This window comes from Anguilla rostrata, chromosome 16, assembly GCF_018555375.3.
Source record: "Anguilla rostrata isolate EN2019 chromosome 16, ASM1855537v3, whole genome shotgun sequence".
NCBI classification, from domain to species: Eukaryota; Metazoa; Chordata; class Actinopteri; order Anguilliformes; family Anguillidae; genus Anguilla; species Anguilla rostrata.
The window spans coordinates 22336857-22351557 of NC_057948.1; the positions used below are offsets into that span (position 1 = coordinate 22336857).

Below are 14701 nucleotides of genomic sequence, written 5' to 3' on the forward strand. Positions count from 1 at the left end.
ATTAAGTCATAGCCCAAACTATGAAAATACTTCTGTAAACTGTGCTCAATGCTCAGTTGGGAAACCAGGGTGGTTTTAACTTTAATTGAAAACATAAATGAAACTAATCAGTGCAACCTTTTACTTACACATTGCACAGACATGGCATCTACTTTCTTCCATCACAAAATATTTATCAGAACCAGGTTCGGGATGGATCGCAGTCCTATCAACGATGGACATTTGAGACAACTCACTTTGTGCTGCTCCAAAACAAAACTTCAAACTTCAAAACAGACACCTTGGAAAGATATCCAAGATGTGCTTACAGCAATAAATTACTACTGTTATTTAGGGATTGTGCATGGGGTGCAGTTTAGGGCAGGGATGAGCAGCACTGTGCATGCAAGTTTTGGTTTCACATAATTGGCCTGGCTCAATTAGCTAATTAGCTGTACACACAACACTGGTTCACTCATAGCTAAGGCCACAGTTAATGTTTCAAACAGAATGTTCAACTGTCACTCACAAGATCAAGAAGAATGTAACTAATCTAAGCCCCCCCAAAAAAAAAAAAAATCCAGTCAGTGTTATAGAACTCCATTGCTTTCAATTACCAGCAGTGATTGTTCCATCAGCACTGGAATGTTCAGTTAAGAACATTCTAATGAAAGATTTCTGATCTTACACCTTACAGGGTTAATACAGGAGTGGAGGTTGGAACTGTGACATAATCCCTGCCTGACAGCAGGGTTTGAACCACCTTTCTTCTTCTTTCTCACTTTGCATACTTTGGACCATTAATGCATCCTCACAGACAATTCATCACATGCCCAGTTATCCCAGCCTTTAGAGCTTAGACAATGCAGATGAAAACAATATGTTGAGAATTTAGCCTGGCATTTCGCTGAATAAATATATAACATAGATGACAGGTCTATTTACATTTTATTACTGCTGCTAGAGCTGAGATTCGAGTAGCATTAACTGAGGGGTGAGTTCCACATTTGAGGCCTTTTCATGCAACTCGCAATGTATTCTAGACAGGTCTGACGCTGCGAAAGGGGTGTCCAGTATTACAGAACAAGTACAATCCAACAGTTAGGATTATGTGAGCTTGGCTGAACTGGTATCGTCTGGTTCCCCATGTCGACACAACAGGAAAACTTGGTGTTGGCAATCTGAACACAAGCAACAAATCAGCAGGTGCTTTTGGCTGCTCATCTTTTAAAACACTTTCAGTGGGTTTTATCAGGATCCTGGCATCACACCTGTTCACACGTTCTCTCATTTCTGTGCCAGCTCCATAAAAAACGCTTGTTGGGGTGATAATGGTGGTATAACACATAGCTGGAGCAGATGTTTCTTTGAGCCATATTCAGAAAAAAAAATAGTGATAATATGTGATAACATTTGAGTGTGCGCTCAGTGTGTTTGCTGAGTGTGTGTGTGCCGAGTGCATGGTACAATCTCCCTATTTAGGGACTGATTTAAACCTAGGACACCAGGTGAGTGTAATTTCTGACCAATCAGTGGCATTATTGGTAAATGGACTATCAGGCAGAAGAGAACAGCAGCAATACGATTTTAGCCTCCCTGCATCGAACTGTGGTCCCTTTCTCATTTTTTTACTTGCCCCATATTCATAAAGTATCTCAGAGGAGGAGTTCCCTCACAGGTACAGTTCTACTTCATGGTGAGGACACTGAAACAATGTGAATGGATGGGGGAGGGGTGTAGGACCTGTGCATGGGTAGCGCAGACCCATCTTCCAGCCCTCTGATGGTCTCTGATCACTATGAAGTTACTTCACAGCAGGAGTGTCAATCTAAATTCCCAGGGGGAATTTTGTGGTTTCCTTTCAATCAGCTGCCAATTAAGAACAAGGCATGCGGATTCTTTAGCCAATCGATGACTTAAATGAACCACTGGTGCCGAGAGCAACCCTGAAAACACTGTGGCCCTCCAGGACTGGAGTCTGACGCCTGTGCTTTATTGTTTTCTGGGCTTTTCTGCTTAAGAGGTTCTGTTACTGTACTCCCTGAGGCCTCTAGGCTGTGTGAGACTTCTGGAAAGCAAATAATAAATAATATATTAAACCGGCTTCTTTGGGGCCAGTTTTTACTTCAGTCCCTGCACTGGCCAACGAGTAACCCACGCAGACAGCGCTCTTAATTTGCTGTGATATGCTGTGGCTACTGCTGTCATGTTCCCCTGTGAAAACACAATAAATATCGCCTCTGGCCACGCCTGGGTTCCCAGGCCAGCCATGTCTCCTTTTCCCAGCAAGCTGCTTTCCCTCCAGGCTAGGCTCACCAAGCAAGCCTGGGGCCCCCGTGGCCCATGTGGAGTAGCACAGCATGTGGGGATGACTGGGGCATTCTCCTACGAGTGCTTCACATGCAAAATCACTTGCCTCCACCCACCCCCTGGCAATGTAAATAGACTTTTATAGGTCGCCCATGATCAAAACTGGACACTTGAACCCCCCCACCCACCCCCCAGCTAAACAGTAACTCTTCCCTGCAGCAATGGTCTCTCTCTCTCTCTCTCTCATTCTCCAGCAACCTTTTTAAAAAACCTGCCAGTCCTCAATCCTCTGTAGCTAAAGTTCCCTGTGGAAATGCTTGATTTTTTTTCCCCCTTATTCCTTCAGATAGACCTCATTACAATATGATAATACGTGTGGAAATAACGTTAGCTGCAAAGATGCAGCAGGGTTATACCACATTATGCGAAACGTAGTGTTATGCATGACCAATACAAAACACTGATGCAAAGTTCTTTTCTGAAGCCTGTCTTCCAGTAGTATGCTAGACAGGTATAACACCATTATACACTCCCCCTTGTGTATTAATACAATATCTGAATGCATAGATTTTCCCTACTACTGATGGTGTTGGATTTGAACCTAATTAACGGTGTATGTGCTTATATGTGAGCGTGTGTGTCTGTGTGTGTGCGTCTGCATACACAGTATGTGAATGTCCTCTATGAGCATGTGTGCTTGTCTGTTTCCTTTACCATGTGTGTGTAGTTTATGATTAACTGTGCATGTGTGACAGGAGTGTGTGAGTGTGCACTTGTGTGTCTGTTTTGCATGTGTGTAGGTGCGTATTTGCATGCATACGAGAATGTGTTCCTGTGTTTATGAGTTTAAGCACGTGTGTGTGTGTGTGTGTGTGTGTGTGTGCATGCCTGTATGTGTGTTTGCTGGAGGTGATTACAGTTGTCCACCCTTCACCAGCCCTAACAGACACAGTTATGAGAACGCTGTGCATCCCGTGCTTTAGACTACATTCTGATCATCCGCTCGGCTTATTGGCGGTAAATTGATTGTACGTTCATATCTGCCACAGGCTCCCAGTGGAACTGATCAGCAGCATGCCTCTCCTGGCGGTCTGGCACTTTTACTCTGTAGTGGCAAAGTTATAGCAACTGTCCTGGAATTTCAAAACGCATCTGCTAATGTAGGCCTGATATGCCCCTGCAAAGACAATTTACTGAATACAGTCATGTGACTCCACCAAGCACTGAGCACACTACCAAACAAGTACACGCAGTATTTTTATCAAATATCATCCTCATACGTTTCAGATAATCAGCCCAGCTTGTACCAAAGGCTGTGGTGGCTTTTGGTTCAATGTGTGTGTGTGTGTCTGTGTGATAATGGAAACATGTTCTGCTGATTTCATTAGGCTGAATCAACAGAGCTCACTGATAATTTTGTGCGCATTTGTAGTTATGTAGATGTCAGCTAATATTGCCGCTCGGCTTTGGGAGCTAACAAACGCAGAAGACCATAAAAACTTTCGTCACTATCTTTCTTCATGACTGGTCACACTTCTGCAGCGAATTGCATTTGATGGCTCTGAGCATTTTCACATTTCGTGAAAAGTTGACATGTTCCAATAAATCATGAGAAGTCTTTCAAACTGTAAACTGGAAGAAAAAGTCAAATGGTCCCCAAGATGCCATCACAGTGTCAAATACCCTTGTTTAAGATTTAATTATAAACTCCCAAGTCTTCAACTGCTATATTCTGACAGGCCGCCAGACTGTTTAACACCGGAACAGAAGCACCAAGCGAGAAGCGTTTGTCAGCCGGCTTTGAATGCAAGCCAATAACATTTTGCCCTGCAGTCTCTTTAGCCTACATCTGTTTTTGTCATTATGTCCATGTCTCTTCTGGCAGGTTTAAAATCCTCATCCGAGAACGTCAAAATGAATCCTCCCTGAGTGCCAAGCGTTAAGGACCCCACCCAACACCTCTGCTGGTAGCTGGTACCTCACTTCTGCTTTCTGGCCATCTTGTAACTGCACACTTTGAACTTTTGGAGTTTCAACTCCACTGCGTTTAGGCCTACACACCAGAATTTATCATACACCTGTCTCCCAGCCGTCAAATCAAGTGGGTCAGCTTGTTTTCCATTTAGATAGGCATTTATTTATTCATTTTATGTATTTACTTATTACAATAAATGGTTGTTGACCAATGGTTCATTCATTCCATATTTTAGAGCATGTTAGACATTCAAATTAAAAGTTCTTCAGGAGAAATGAGCCTACCACTGTTGCTTTAAAGCCGCTGATAAAGGCTATTGGATTAAAACACCTGCCCTTTGAGGCCCCATTAATCTCACCTCATTAGATTACAGAGTGTACTCTAATAATTTATTTATAATGCAATACAACACTTCACATGAGACAGAGAGGTGACGCACTGTTGAACAGAGGAAGTAGCTAATAACGAACATTCTTTATCTGCGGTATAAGTGCGCCGACGTCACACAGTAATGCCCTTTCCCGATCGCAGTCGTCTCTGGTCATCTCACTGTCTCATTCTCTGTGGACGTATTGGCTGAATCATCCACCTGTGTGTGTGGATATCAGCACCACCGCCACCTGTGTGGCATCTGCCAGGGCTGGGCACTGAAGACGGTGCCATCAGCCACCAGCGGCTTGCTTACTGGCTTTTTGTTTTTTAAACAGGCGGAAAAGTGCAGGTCAAGTGGAAAAGAGGCTGCTGTTCTTACCCCAGAGCAACATTCTCCTGGGATGACGGTGGCTGCTGTCCAACCAACTCATTTGCATGAGGAAGAGTTAGTAAGTTGAAGAGAGCTTATTACAGGCCAACACAAATTTCATTAACCCAGGGGTTAAAAGACTCAGGGCTCTTAATTTCGTGCTCCCATCCTTTTTCCTGGGAAGTCCCTGCTTTCCTAACAATATCTCCTCTGGGAGGGGGGGTGGGGATTTAGGCAATCAGTTGGTGAGGAATCCTCAGTCTACGCGTGTTGGCAGTGGTGAGAATGAGACACACGGAATGCGCTTTTTCTTGGGCTATATGCTTAAGCGAGATGCATAGCGAGGCTCAGAGAAAACCATTCCACCTGCCAAAACAAAGCGGGAGAGGGAGTGCTTATCAAGGCTCTCCTAAAATCTCTTCGCCTGCCAGAACAAAGAGCAGCCCAGACTTCCCGCAGAAAACCAACTCTGAGAGCCCTTCTGGGCTACGCGTTTTGCACACTCAAGTAGCAATAAAATAAGAAGTAGGTTTATAAAATATCAGGATTGTTTTCCAATGTGAAGGCCCCCACACAAAAATCTTAGCAGGCCATTCGGGTTCTGAAGAATACAGGGTCACCGTGGATAACTACAATCACCACACTGTGAGTGCTGCAACAAGCTTATTTGTTTCTTTGTTGTTCAGTTTTCCCAATTATTATCTTGCAACATCACCACTTTGGCCTCGGTACTTACCACTGCACTAACCAAAGCCAAAGGCAGGACCATCCGCTAGCCTGTGTGGGCTGGCCAAAGTGGCTTGGAGGAACTGACATGGGGACAACCAAACAACCCTTGGCTGACAGAACCCAACCTACTCCTGGTGGAACAAGCCCAATTCTGTCCACCCACTGCAGTCTCCTGGCTACAGTCAGCTGATCACTATGCTGACATGGTGAACCAGTGACTGTATAAGCCAGAAGCCTCTGTGTCAAGCATCTTTTGAGACTGTACCAAATAACTCACTCAGGAACCCAGACAGGCTAATTTATGAAACTCATCTCCCATACTGAAACCACATACGGATCCCTGTGGGGGTTTCAGATAGGCCCAAACCATGCTCGACACTCCTGTCTCAACTCTGGAAGTAAATGCCTTTTAAGTCAGAACCACACAATACAGGCTCAAAAACCGCACTGCAAAGAAATAAAATACTTTTTAAAAAATGTTTTATAAATACATATAAACATATGCCCTGAAAATGGGCAATGCAATGAGCTTCAGTTTTTTTCTGTGTGTCAGCACTGTTGCTGTAAGAGATTCGTTTATATTCAAGAACAACCGTGAAAAAATAGAGCAAGAAAACGTATGAGTGAAAATGGCTAATGTCACTTCAGCATTAGGAAACATCTCTTCCTTCAGCAAGACACCAGCGAAAAAAAAACCGGACAGGGCAAAAAATAAAAAATTAAAAAATTAAGATCTAAGAGGCACCTCTATGTTGTTGCTATGGCAGCAGGCCTCTCTGTACCATGGGTAAAATAATGCACAATTACCCTTCATTACACATTCATTTTAGAAGCTTCAGCCATTATTAAAAGAAATCAAAATAGCACCCATTCTTTTATTTTCCAGCGAAACACTGGCCATCTCAATCTCTGAAGAGGATAGATGATTGCAAGCCTCCCAGTTGGTCACCACCCCCAACAAGTCCTTTATGACTGCATCATGACACAGCAATAATCTTAAAGAAACTCATATCCATGGCTATTCTCATGTAATTTACGACTACTTGTGTTTTGCTCTGGTATCTTCCTTGGTAAAGTTGATGTACTTTTACACGCCTTTTCTGTTGGTTTATATTTTTGATATATACTTTTCTTTTTCTGTATTTTTTTAGTTTTCTAATTGATTTTATTTCTTTATTATACCCAGGGACAGGTGTTAGAACACACTCGATGCAATGTACGTGATGGTTATTTTCAACACTGTAACAATGCTTTATGCCCAGTCCCTGTCAAATAAACCAATAAACACATACAAATATGAAAGTGTGTAGCCCACAGTATAAGCACAACAGCTGCAAAGGAAGTAGCGCTTTCAAATGGCCCAGCAGGGCACAGCAACCCCTGCGCAGAGTCTTTTTTTGTCTAGAAGACAATGGCGTGAGCAAAAGGGGTTGATGTGGATATAAAAGGGGAGTGACAGGGGACAGGGCCTGGCAGACAGGCTGCAGTGCCCCAGGGAGGCTTGGTGCTGGAGTGCTGTCTCTGAGCCTGGGGTCCCACTGCAGGCCTGTCTCTCTCTATGAACTGCTCTGGCCACGAGCAGCGCTGTGCCATTTCCCCGTACGTCAGTCCGGCTCCAAACAAACAGCAGCCACCTGCCAGTATGTCCCGCATCCCTTTAACACCCTCAGTGCATCCCAATCCACGGTCTATAGCTATAATGAAGCCACCCTCTCTCTCCCCTTTCTCTATCTCCCCCTGTCTCCATCCCTACCTCACTGCCTTTCTTTTTCTCCCCCCTCTCTCTCCCCTTCTCTCTTTCTCCCCCTTTCTCCCCCCCCCCCCCCACATAAGAGCAGCCCAGCCTACCCCACATGTTGCAGTAGACACTATGCTGTACAACGCTACTAAAACGGTCTCTGCAGGCAACCAAAAGAAATTCTGATTTCCTTGCGCATGTATGAGTGTGAACAAAAATGTGTGCACATAATATGTGTTTGTGTTAAGTGCGTGTGTGTATTTGTTTGTGTAAGCGAGCGTGTTTGTGTAAGGTGCGTGTGTTTGTGCAAGTGCCTGGGAGTGCTTGTGTGTGCATGTGTGTGCATGTGTGTGCATGTGTGCGTGTCTGGTTAATTAACAGAGCCCCATTGATAAAGTGCATCTGAGCTCGGGCTAGCCTGTAAACATGGTGATGAAGGACAGGGAGGACATTGTGCCTCCACACCTCCGGATGAACCTCTGAGCAAGCACACACTGCCGCTTTCACATTCCCAAACCAGAACAGACTACAGGCTTCAGCATCATCCCAATACTATGTCAGAGGACTATTCAATCTAACCACACCATGCTTCATCCTTAAAAATGTAAAAATGTGTTTTTTACTTCTGCAGACTATTACACATACACTCAGGATGCCATTTTACATATTGCTTTACATGAATAAAAAATGACTCCTGATTATGTAGCTATGATTAACTCCTATTTAATAGTTTCCAAAATAAATATATATACATGTGTATGTACTTTTCCACAGTCAGTTGAGCAATTTGCTGTTTCAATATGATGTTCCCATCACTTGACTCAAACTCCCATAGTTTTCATTGCAAAGTCTTTGTCTATAATATCATAGATGCTGGTGAAATGCTTGTTGGGTAAGATACTTGTTCCACCACTGGATGATAAAAGGATAATAAATGCCAGTCTGTTAAATCTGCGTAAAATGTGTGACAGTGGAATATAAACTCTTGAATTATGCTGAATCAGTTAAACTTGTAGGTGAGAATTGTCTTTGTTTTTTTACAGAAGCTTGATAAACAGTTTACTGCTTATCAAGCTTCTGTATGCAAAACCTGACTGCTGCTAGGATAAACAACAATCAATCAGAGCTGCGGCACATCACACCATGTTCATTTAAAATATGCTCCTCCATTTCCAAAGGCCCAGCCAGCTCGTTCTGCACACACAGCTAGTGCACGTGGCTTATTCAGGGGGAATCTGGGGCTGTTGTGAGACAGTTTCCATCTAACAAGCCACTTTTAAAGCACTCCCATTACCATCTTGTGGCAAAAGAAAATGGCCTTTAAAATGCAAGCTGAAGAATCTCAGGAACAGAAAGAGAAGACTGCTTTACCATGTGACCACAATTACAGAAAGTGTGCCGTCAACATCCACAATCCCACCACAGCGCACACACTGATGTAAACATCTCCATTTCCAGCCAGCAGGGGCAGTACTAAGGAATAGTGAGGTGCCATGAGAGTAATGTTGCAGTTGAAAATTCTATTAGACTCCCAGGTGGAGCACTGCAATTGTAGTCTTTAGACTATTAACATGAATGTAAATCAGTATAGATACATCAATAATCACATAAATAAAAATAGCTCAGCTATATAAATAGAGAACATATTTTTAAAAGCATACGGGCAATGTAAGTTGACCTGGATAAGACCATCTGCAGAGCATATACATCTGCTCCTTTAATTAGAAGCCTCATCCCCAACCTGGTCAAGCACACACTTTCTCCCTGAGAGTAAAATACACAGGCCCTGCTCTCCTGCAATGCCTTTATACTGATATATATATATACTGATTATATTTATACTGATATAAATCTGCGTTCGTTGAAAGAGAAAGTGAAAGAATTTATTTGAATGAGGTGTGTAAATGAGACTCCCCAAATGAATGGTGGGGCTGGAACAAAATTAAGTTTTGCATTCAATTGCGATGGCCCGAGAAATTTCAAACTTCATTAAAAATATGTTCGGTGTGTTTGTGTGATAAAAGTTTTTTTAGGTTAAGATTTTTGTTGCCTTTACCTATGTAAACATAACATGCAATAACCCATTTATAATGCATAAAGTACATTTGTAAAATACAATTCATTTTTTTTCCATCCAACACTTAAGCCCTTCACATGTATGTGCCATTAATAATAGACGGGAGCATGCTGTTTCCACGGAGAATGGACCTGGTGAGAGGTGGACCCACGGTTAAAATAGCACCGGTGTGTTTTGGATTATTTGAAGGTGGCGAGCGTTTGGCGGTTTCCGTTATGGGCGTGATTGTTTTCCCAAGGCTGCAGAGCAGATGCTTCTGTGAGTGACAGAGGTCGGCATTTACTGGAGGCTCAAATAACATGAGACCTACAGTTTTTTATTTAAAAGCAGAGAGCTGCTTTCAAGCCTACTGGATACATCCTGGCAGCCAAGCCCAGCTCACAGTTCTTGCTTCTCAGAATATTCCCAGACTACAGAGTTAACATACGAAGCACGTACTTTAGTTTCCGAGCCATCCTTTGAACATTACTTTAAGTCTCAAGGAGCATTGCAGGAATGACCTTTAAAAAAAGAATTTTAATTGTGGATGGTAATCAATGTTAACTGTTAAACAAATATACAACGTCAATACCTTAATTTGGTACATTCTTAAATGTACTTGACACATATCCTCTTAATTTGCGATGCTGCCAGTAAGTTTGTATGCAGTATGCTTGAAATGTGTTCCGTGACTATGACAGCACTTTTTTGGGAATAACAGATGTGTTCCAATACTGGGGAACATAACTTTATCTCACAAGTGCATGGCAATGGAAGCATTAGATTGTGTTAGCTAGGTGAAGGCCAAAGCAAAACAGCACACACGTGCTTATCTTCTTTCCCACACCTGCAGTACAGCCGCTAATTGCCACAAATTTCTGATTTGCATAGAGAAATAAAGTAAGCAGTGAGATACTATGGTACACAAGTACTCATAAACCATACACAAACACACACAGACAGTTTGATGTTTAATTAAAGGCCAATCTATTCCCGAGAGTGAAACTCCTGCTATTATCTGAATTGGTGACAGCTGGCACAAACGGCTCTGTCATGGAAGATCTATTAACCTCAAAACACCAGTTACACAGAGGTGCTTCACCAATGTTCAGTTAAAGTGCTCACAGCAACACAGCTTACAGCTAATTGTAACTCGAGTCCAGCAAAAAAAGTAGGATAGCTTCCACACGGGTCTTACTGTCTAAAACTAGCCTTATTACAGTGACCATTCAATTTTGGTTTAGCAAATTGACAATGGTTTTAAAATAAATAAAAAATAAAAAAAGCACTGCTTAAAAATGATCACTGGAGTGATCTCTCCCTCTCTCAGCACTGTCAGTGCCCTCCATATGTAACCGGAGGAACAGACTCAGGCCTACTGGGGGCAGGATTTAAGGCCCGTCAATCACACATCTGAGAGCACATGGATATCACTGGAGACCAGGATCAAAGCCATGAAATGCACACCACAAAGGTAGAGGTGTGTGTGTGTGTGTGTGTGTGCAAGGTAAGACTTCTAATCAAACTGGTGTGAGTTCAAACCACTGGTGAAACAGTTCTGTTCAGACCATGGTCATGATGCTTAGCCATTTCTTTCAGTAAGCAGCAAGCTGTATGTACACAAAGTTAATTATTTAAAACACCCTGGAAAAATGAGTCTGGAAAACAAACAATTAATGACTGAATGTGTACTTGACTGAATGAAAACTGTTGTCATTTTTTGCTTTTTTGTCAGCTACTGCTGTTCACCTATATAAACACACCTGAAACCATCATAAGAAGATTCCCAGCATCGGATTGTGCTGCTCCAGTTTCCCCAGACATGCTTCTGTCTCTCACCTTTACTTCTGACTAAGTCTTACATTATTAATACAGAACACGGCTTCTTCAAAAAAAAAGTGGGGTTTTGCGCAATATCAGGCAGGGAATGACATCATTTGGGATTCAAATTCACTCGCTATGGTTCATTTCCTTTTCTCCTCAAAAGCAAGTGTAGCGCAACGAACAAAGAATGAGCAAACACAACAGACTTAAATGACATCTGGATTGTTCGAACATCATTTAAAGCGCAAGGAAAGTGTTTGGGTTCTACATACAAAGAAAGAACCTCACAGCTCACCCTTTTAGTGGTCCCTTCATTGTCATGTAAATGATTTGCACAATTGAGGCGCTTTAGAGTGAAAGGGAAGCGGGAGAAAACAAGAAAACTAACCCTTGTTGCCTACCTTTGCCATAGTTGAAATGCAGTTTGATCGCTTTGCCTTGGTTTATATGCAGATATGTGAACCAGACAGCAAACGTAAGCAGGACCAATAGAAGGAGGAGTTTGAATTGCTTCCGAATTTTCTTCACTGGAAAGCGCAGCATCCTCGCAGAACCATCACCCGCTCACCTGCGGGAGGATTCGTAAAGTGGCCCGTGTGTGTTAACCGCAGGTCGGATGTATCTGACGGGAAACACGAGAGAAGGGTACTGTGACCGACAAGGTCCGGAACACTTTGAGAACAAACCAAAAGATAATTTCTCATATATTCAAAAGCAGATGACTAAGTACACTTTTTCCAATCCATAACAGTGTCAGAAACATAATTTAATCTGCATTGTGTTTCCCCAGTGTTAATTTACCCAACTGCATTGCATCTGAATACTTTGTAATTAAAGGGGAATTCAAATAGTCATGTTCAAGTTCACCTTACCTTAAGTGTACCTCCTCCTGCGCGTCAGTCATGCTGGACAGTCAGTAACTAGAGGCTTATCGACACTCCAGCCTTGCAAATACTGTTAGAACCTGTATCTACAGATACTTGCATGCGTTTTCCCTCAAATTCCTGTCTATGCTGCGCTCCGAGAAGATGCCAGTCAGGAGAGCAACGAAGGGCGACGTCCTACGCCCGAATACTGATGTTTGAGTGTGGACGAACAAAATAGCAGTCCGAACGGTAATCTCGTGAAATCCCCACCGTCTGTGGCCTCACTGACACCACGTCGCTTATTATTTTAACAGCCACTCAAATCAGGATTATCCCCAGGCTTCAGCGGGCGCTCGGTGCGCAGTGCGAGCTCACCGAAGAGTCAAGACGTCTTAACTTATGAATAAAAACAAAATCAGGCTTTGTGCCTGCAGACGGCTCGTGGTGGTTATTTCATGCAACCTAGTACTCCTCTAATGAATACTCAGTGACAAACGTCCACATCTGTCTCATTCAATATAATCACACTTGTAGATCCATGGCAACTTCGACAGCTAAACATTGCCGCTTTCATTCACGAGATCACGACTGACAAGACTACTCGTTTCCAGGGGTTGGACTTGAACTTCCTGGCGATTTCATGCATGTAAAAGTAACAACGTGAATATCCATTAATCTGAAAGTTCACCAGTGGACATGTACGTTATATACATACATTTTCAGCCCTGGCAAATAACATCGAGTGTGTGACAGCAGCAAAAGGGCGCACTTTCATGATAAAAATTCATGCCCACTCTCCATATTTTAATGTGTCGTGTTAACTCAGAGCTCGTTTTCACAATCAGTGTTTATCAGAAGAAGCTTTCGGCACATTAGTTGTGTTTTCATTAATAAATCTTAATGCCGTCAAAAAGCGCCGTCTGTTTTCACCGTTTAATTCCCATTATTATCAATTAGGAGTCCAAGCCGCACAGATGTCTTTTCACTTGTCATTCTGTTTGCTTGTTTCCTCGAGTACACTGAAGTCAGTCTAGCATAACATCCACCTTCAAAAATCAAAAGTTGAGTTTTAAAAATCGCACAATGTGATTTGCTGCCAGGTGCGGGATAAGTTAAGACTCATCCGAGCCGAACCAGCCGGACGAGGTCCATGTGCACCTACACACGCTGTTCCCTGTTTTGCGCGATGTTTCATTTTAAAGCAATCCTTGCAATGTCGTCCGTAGCATAATTTCTTAAGCATATGTAAAAAAAATTTTATAAAAAAGCAACCCACATAAAAAGCGCTAATACAGCTGAATTCAAAAAGAAAAGAGATCCCGGTTAAGGGTGCGTTAATTTAATACATCCGTTAGTGTGTTGTTGATAATATTTCCCGGCCTTGTTTTCACGCCGCTCGTTTTCCCTTGTAGACGTATCTTCGCCGTGCAGGTGAATTGTTGCACCCAAAGGAACGGATTCGCACGCTTGAGGACAAGAATAGCCCCGCTCCGGTCCTGCTGTAGGGCTTGCATGCGCTTTCTTTACCTCTCTCCCATGAATGAGCATCTTCACGCTGCAAAGCAACCAAACTTGGGAGGAGCAATGATAGACAGCTCTAGCATCCAACCCGTGTTAGGCGCCTACGCTTGCAACAGTAATGTATTAAGAGGCTGGATGACCGGTGATTTTATGTGGCAATAGGTCAAGCCAACCCAACACTCGCAAGTAATTACAAGGATTATCTGCGAATTCATTATCACTGAATTTGATGTTCTGTTCTTTTGCTGCTCATAGTCTTGTACATTTGAGGTGCTGATTGTAGTTGCTTGTCGTCATGTTGTCAATACAGAACAGAACATCAGAATTTGGCTGCTATTCACTTATTTTAAAATGAATGCACGGGCCTTCTGTAGAGGATTGCACTAAACGTCATGTCTCACCTCAAGCCTGTTGAAATTTAGATTTTCCCCGCATCTGTTAAAAAGAACAGAACGACATTTCCAATGTCCAATGAGTGATTGTCTATAGGCTATTAGAAAGACATTAATTAATATCTGTCAAAGAGCAATTTCATACAAAGCCTATAGCTGGCACTCCACAAACGAATTTAGAATTCCCACATTCTCTAGACTGTGTAGCAGCTTGAGGTCGCACAATAGTCGCGTCTGAAATAGTGTTTTCTGTGGGGTGCAGATATTCAATTGCCGTGTAGCCTGTTCTGCAGTAGGCTACATCGATATTAAGGCGACTAAATTGACACATTTTAATTAATGTCCATTACATTAAAATGTTCATTCTCTTGCTCTGCACGGAGCGTGGTTTCTCGGGGCGAGGTGGAATAATAACAGAGAAATTAACAACTGAGGATCTCAAATACGGGGAGATACACTTGAAATGAAACGTAAATGGTCAGCATGTGTGGGCGCGCAGCAGTTTCACCCCGAACGTTTCCGTCAGCTTTGGATGTGGTTCCAATCGATTTCAACCAGGTAAAGTTGAA

The 14701-nt window shown here is 42.7% G+C and overlaps 1 protein-coding gene across 2 annotated transcripts in view; it reads right to left on the reverse strand.

The window, feature by feature from the left end:
- Window positions 1-13814, reverse strand: part of b4galnt4a (beta-1,4-N-acetyl-galactosaminyl transferase 4a) — a 133997-nt gene extending 120183 nt beyond the window's left edge. The window contains exons 1-2 of one of the 2 annotated variants that reach the window (XR_010326038.1): window positions 12226-13814; window positions 11755-11975 (exon numbers count right to left, since the gene is read on the reverse strand). Coding sequence is in view for 1 of the 2 variants with exons in the window: in XM_064312073.1 (XP_064168143.1) it covers window positions 11755-11896 (142 nt within the window). In the remaining variant the exon portion in view is untranslated. The remainder of the gene's footprint in view (window positions 1-11754; window positions 11976-12225) is intronic. The other variant, XM_064312073.1, reaches the window with a different exon arrangement.
- Window positions 13815-14701: the final 887 nt, after the last annotated feature.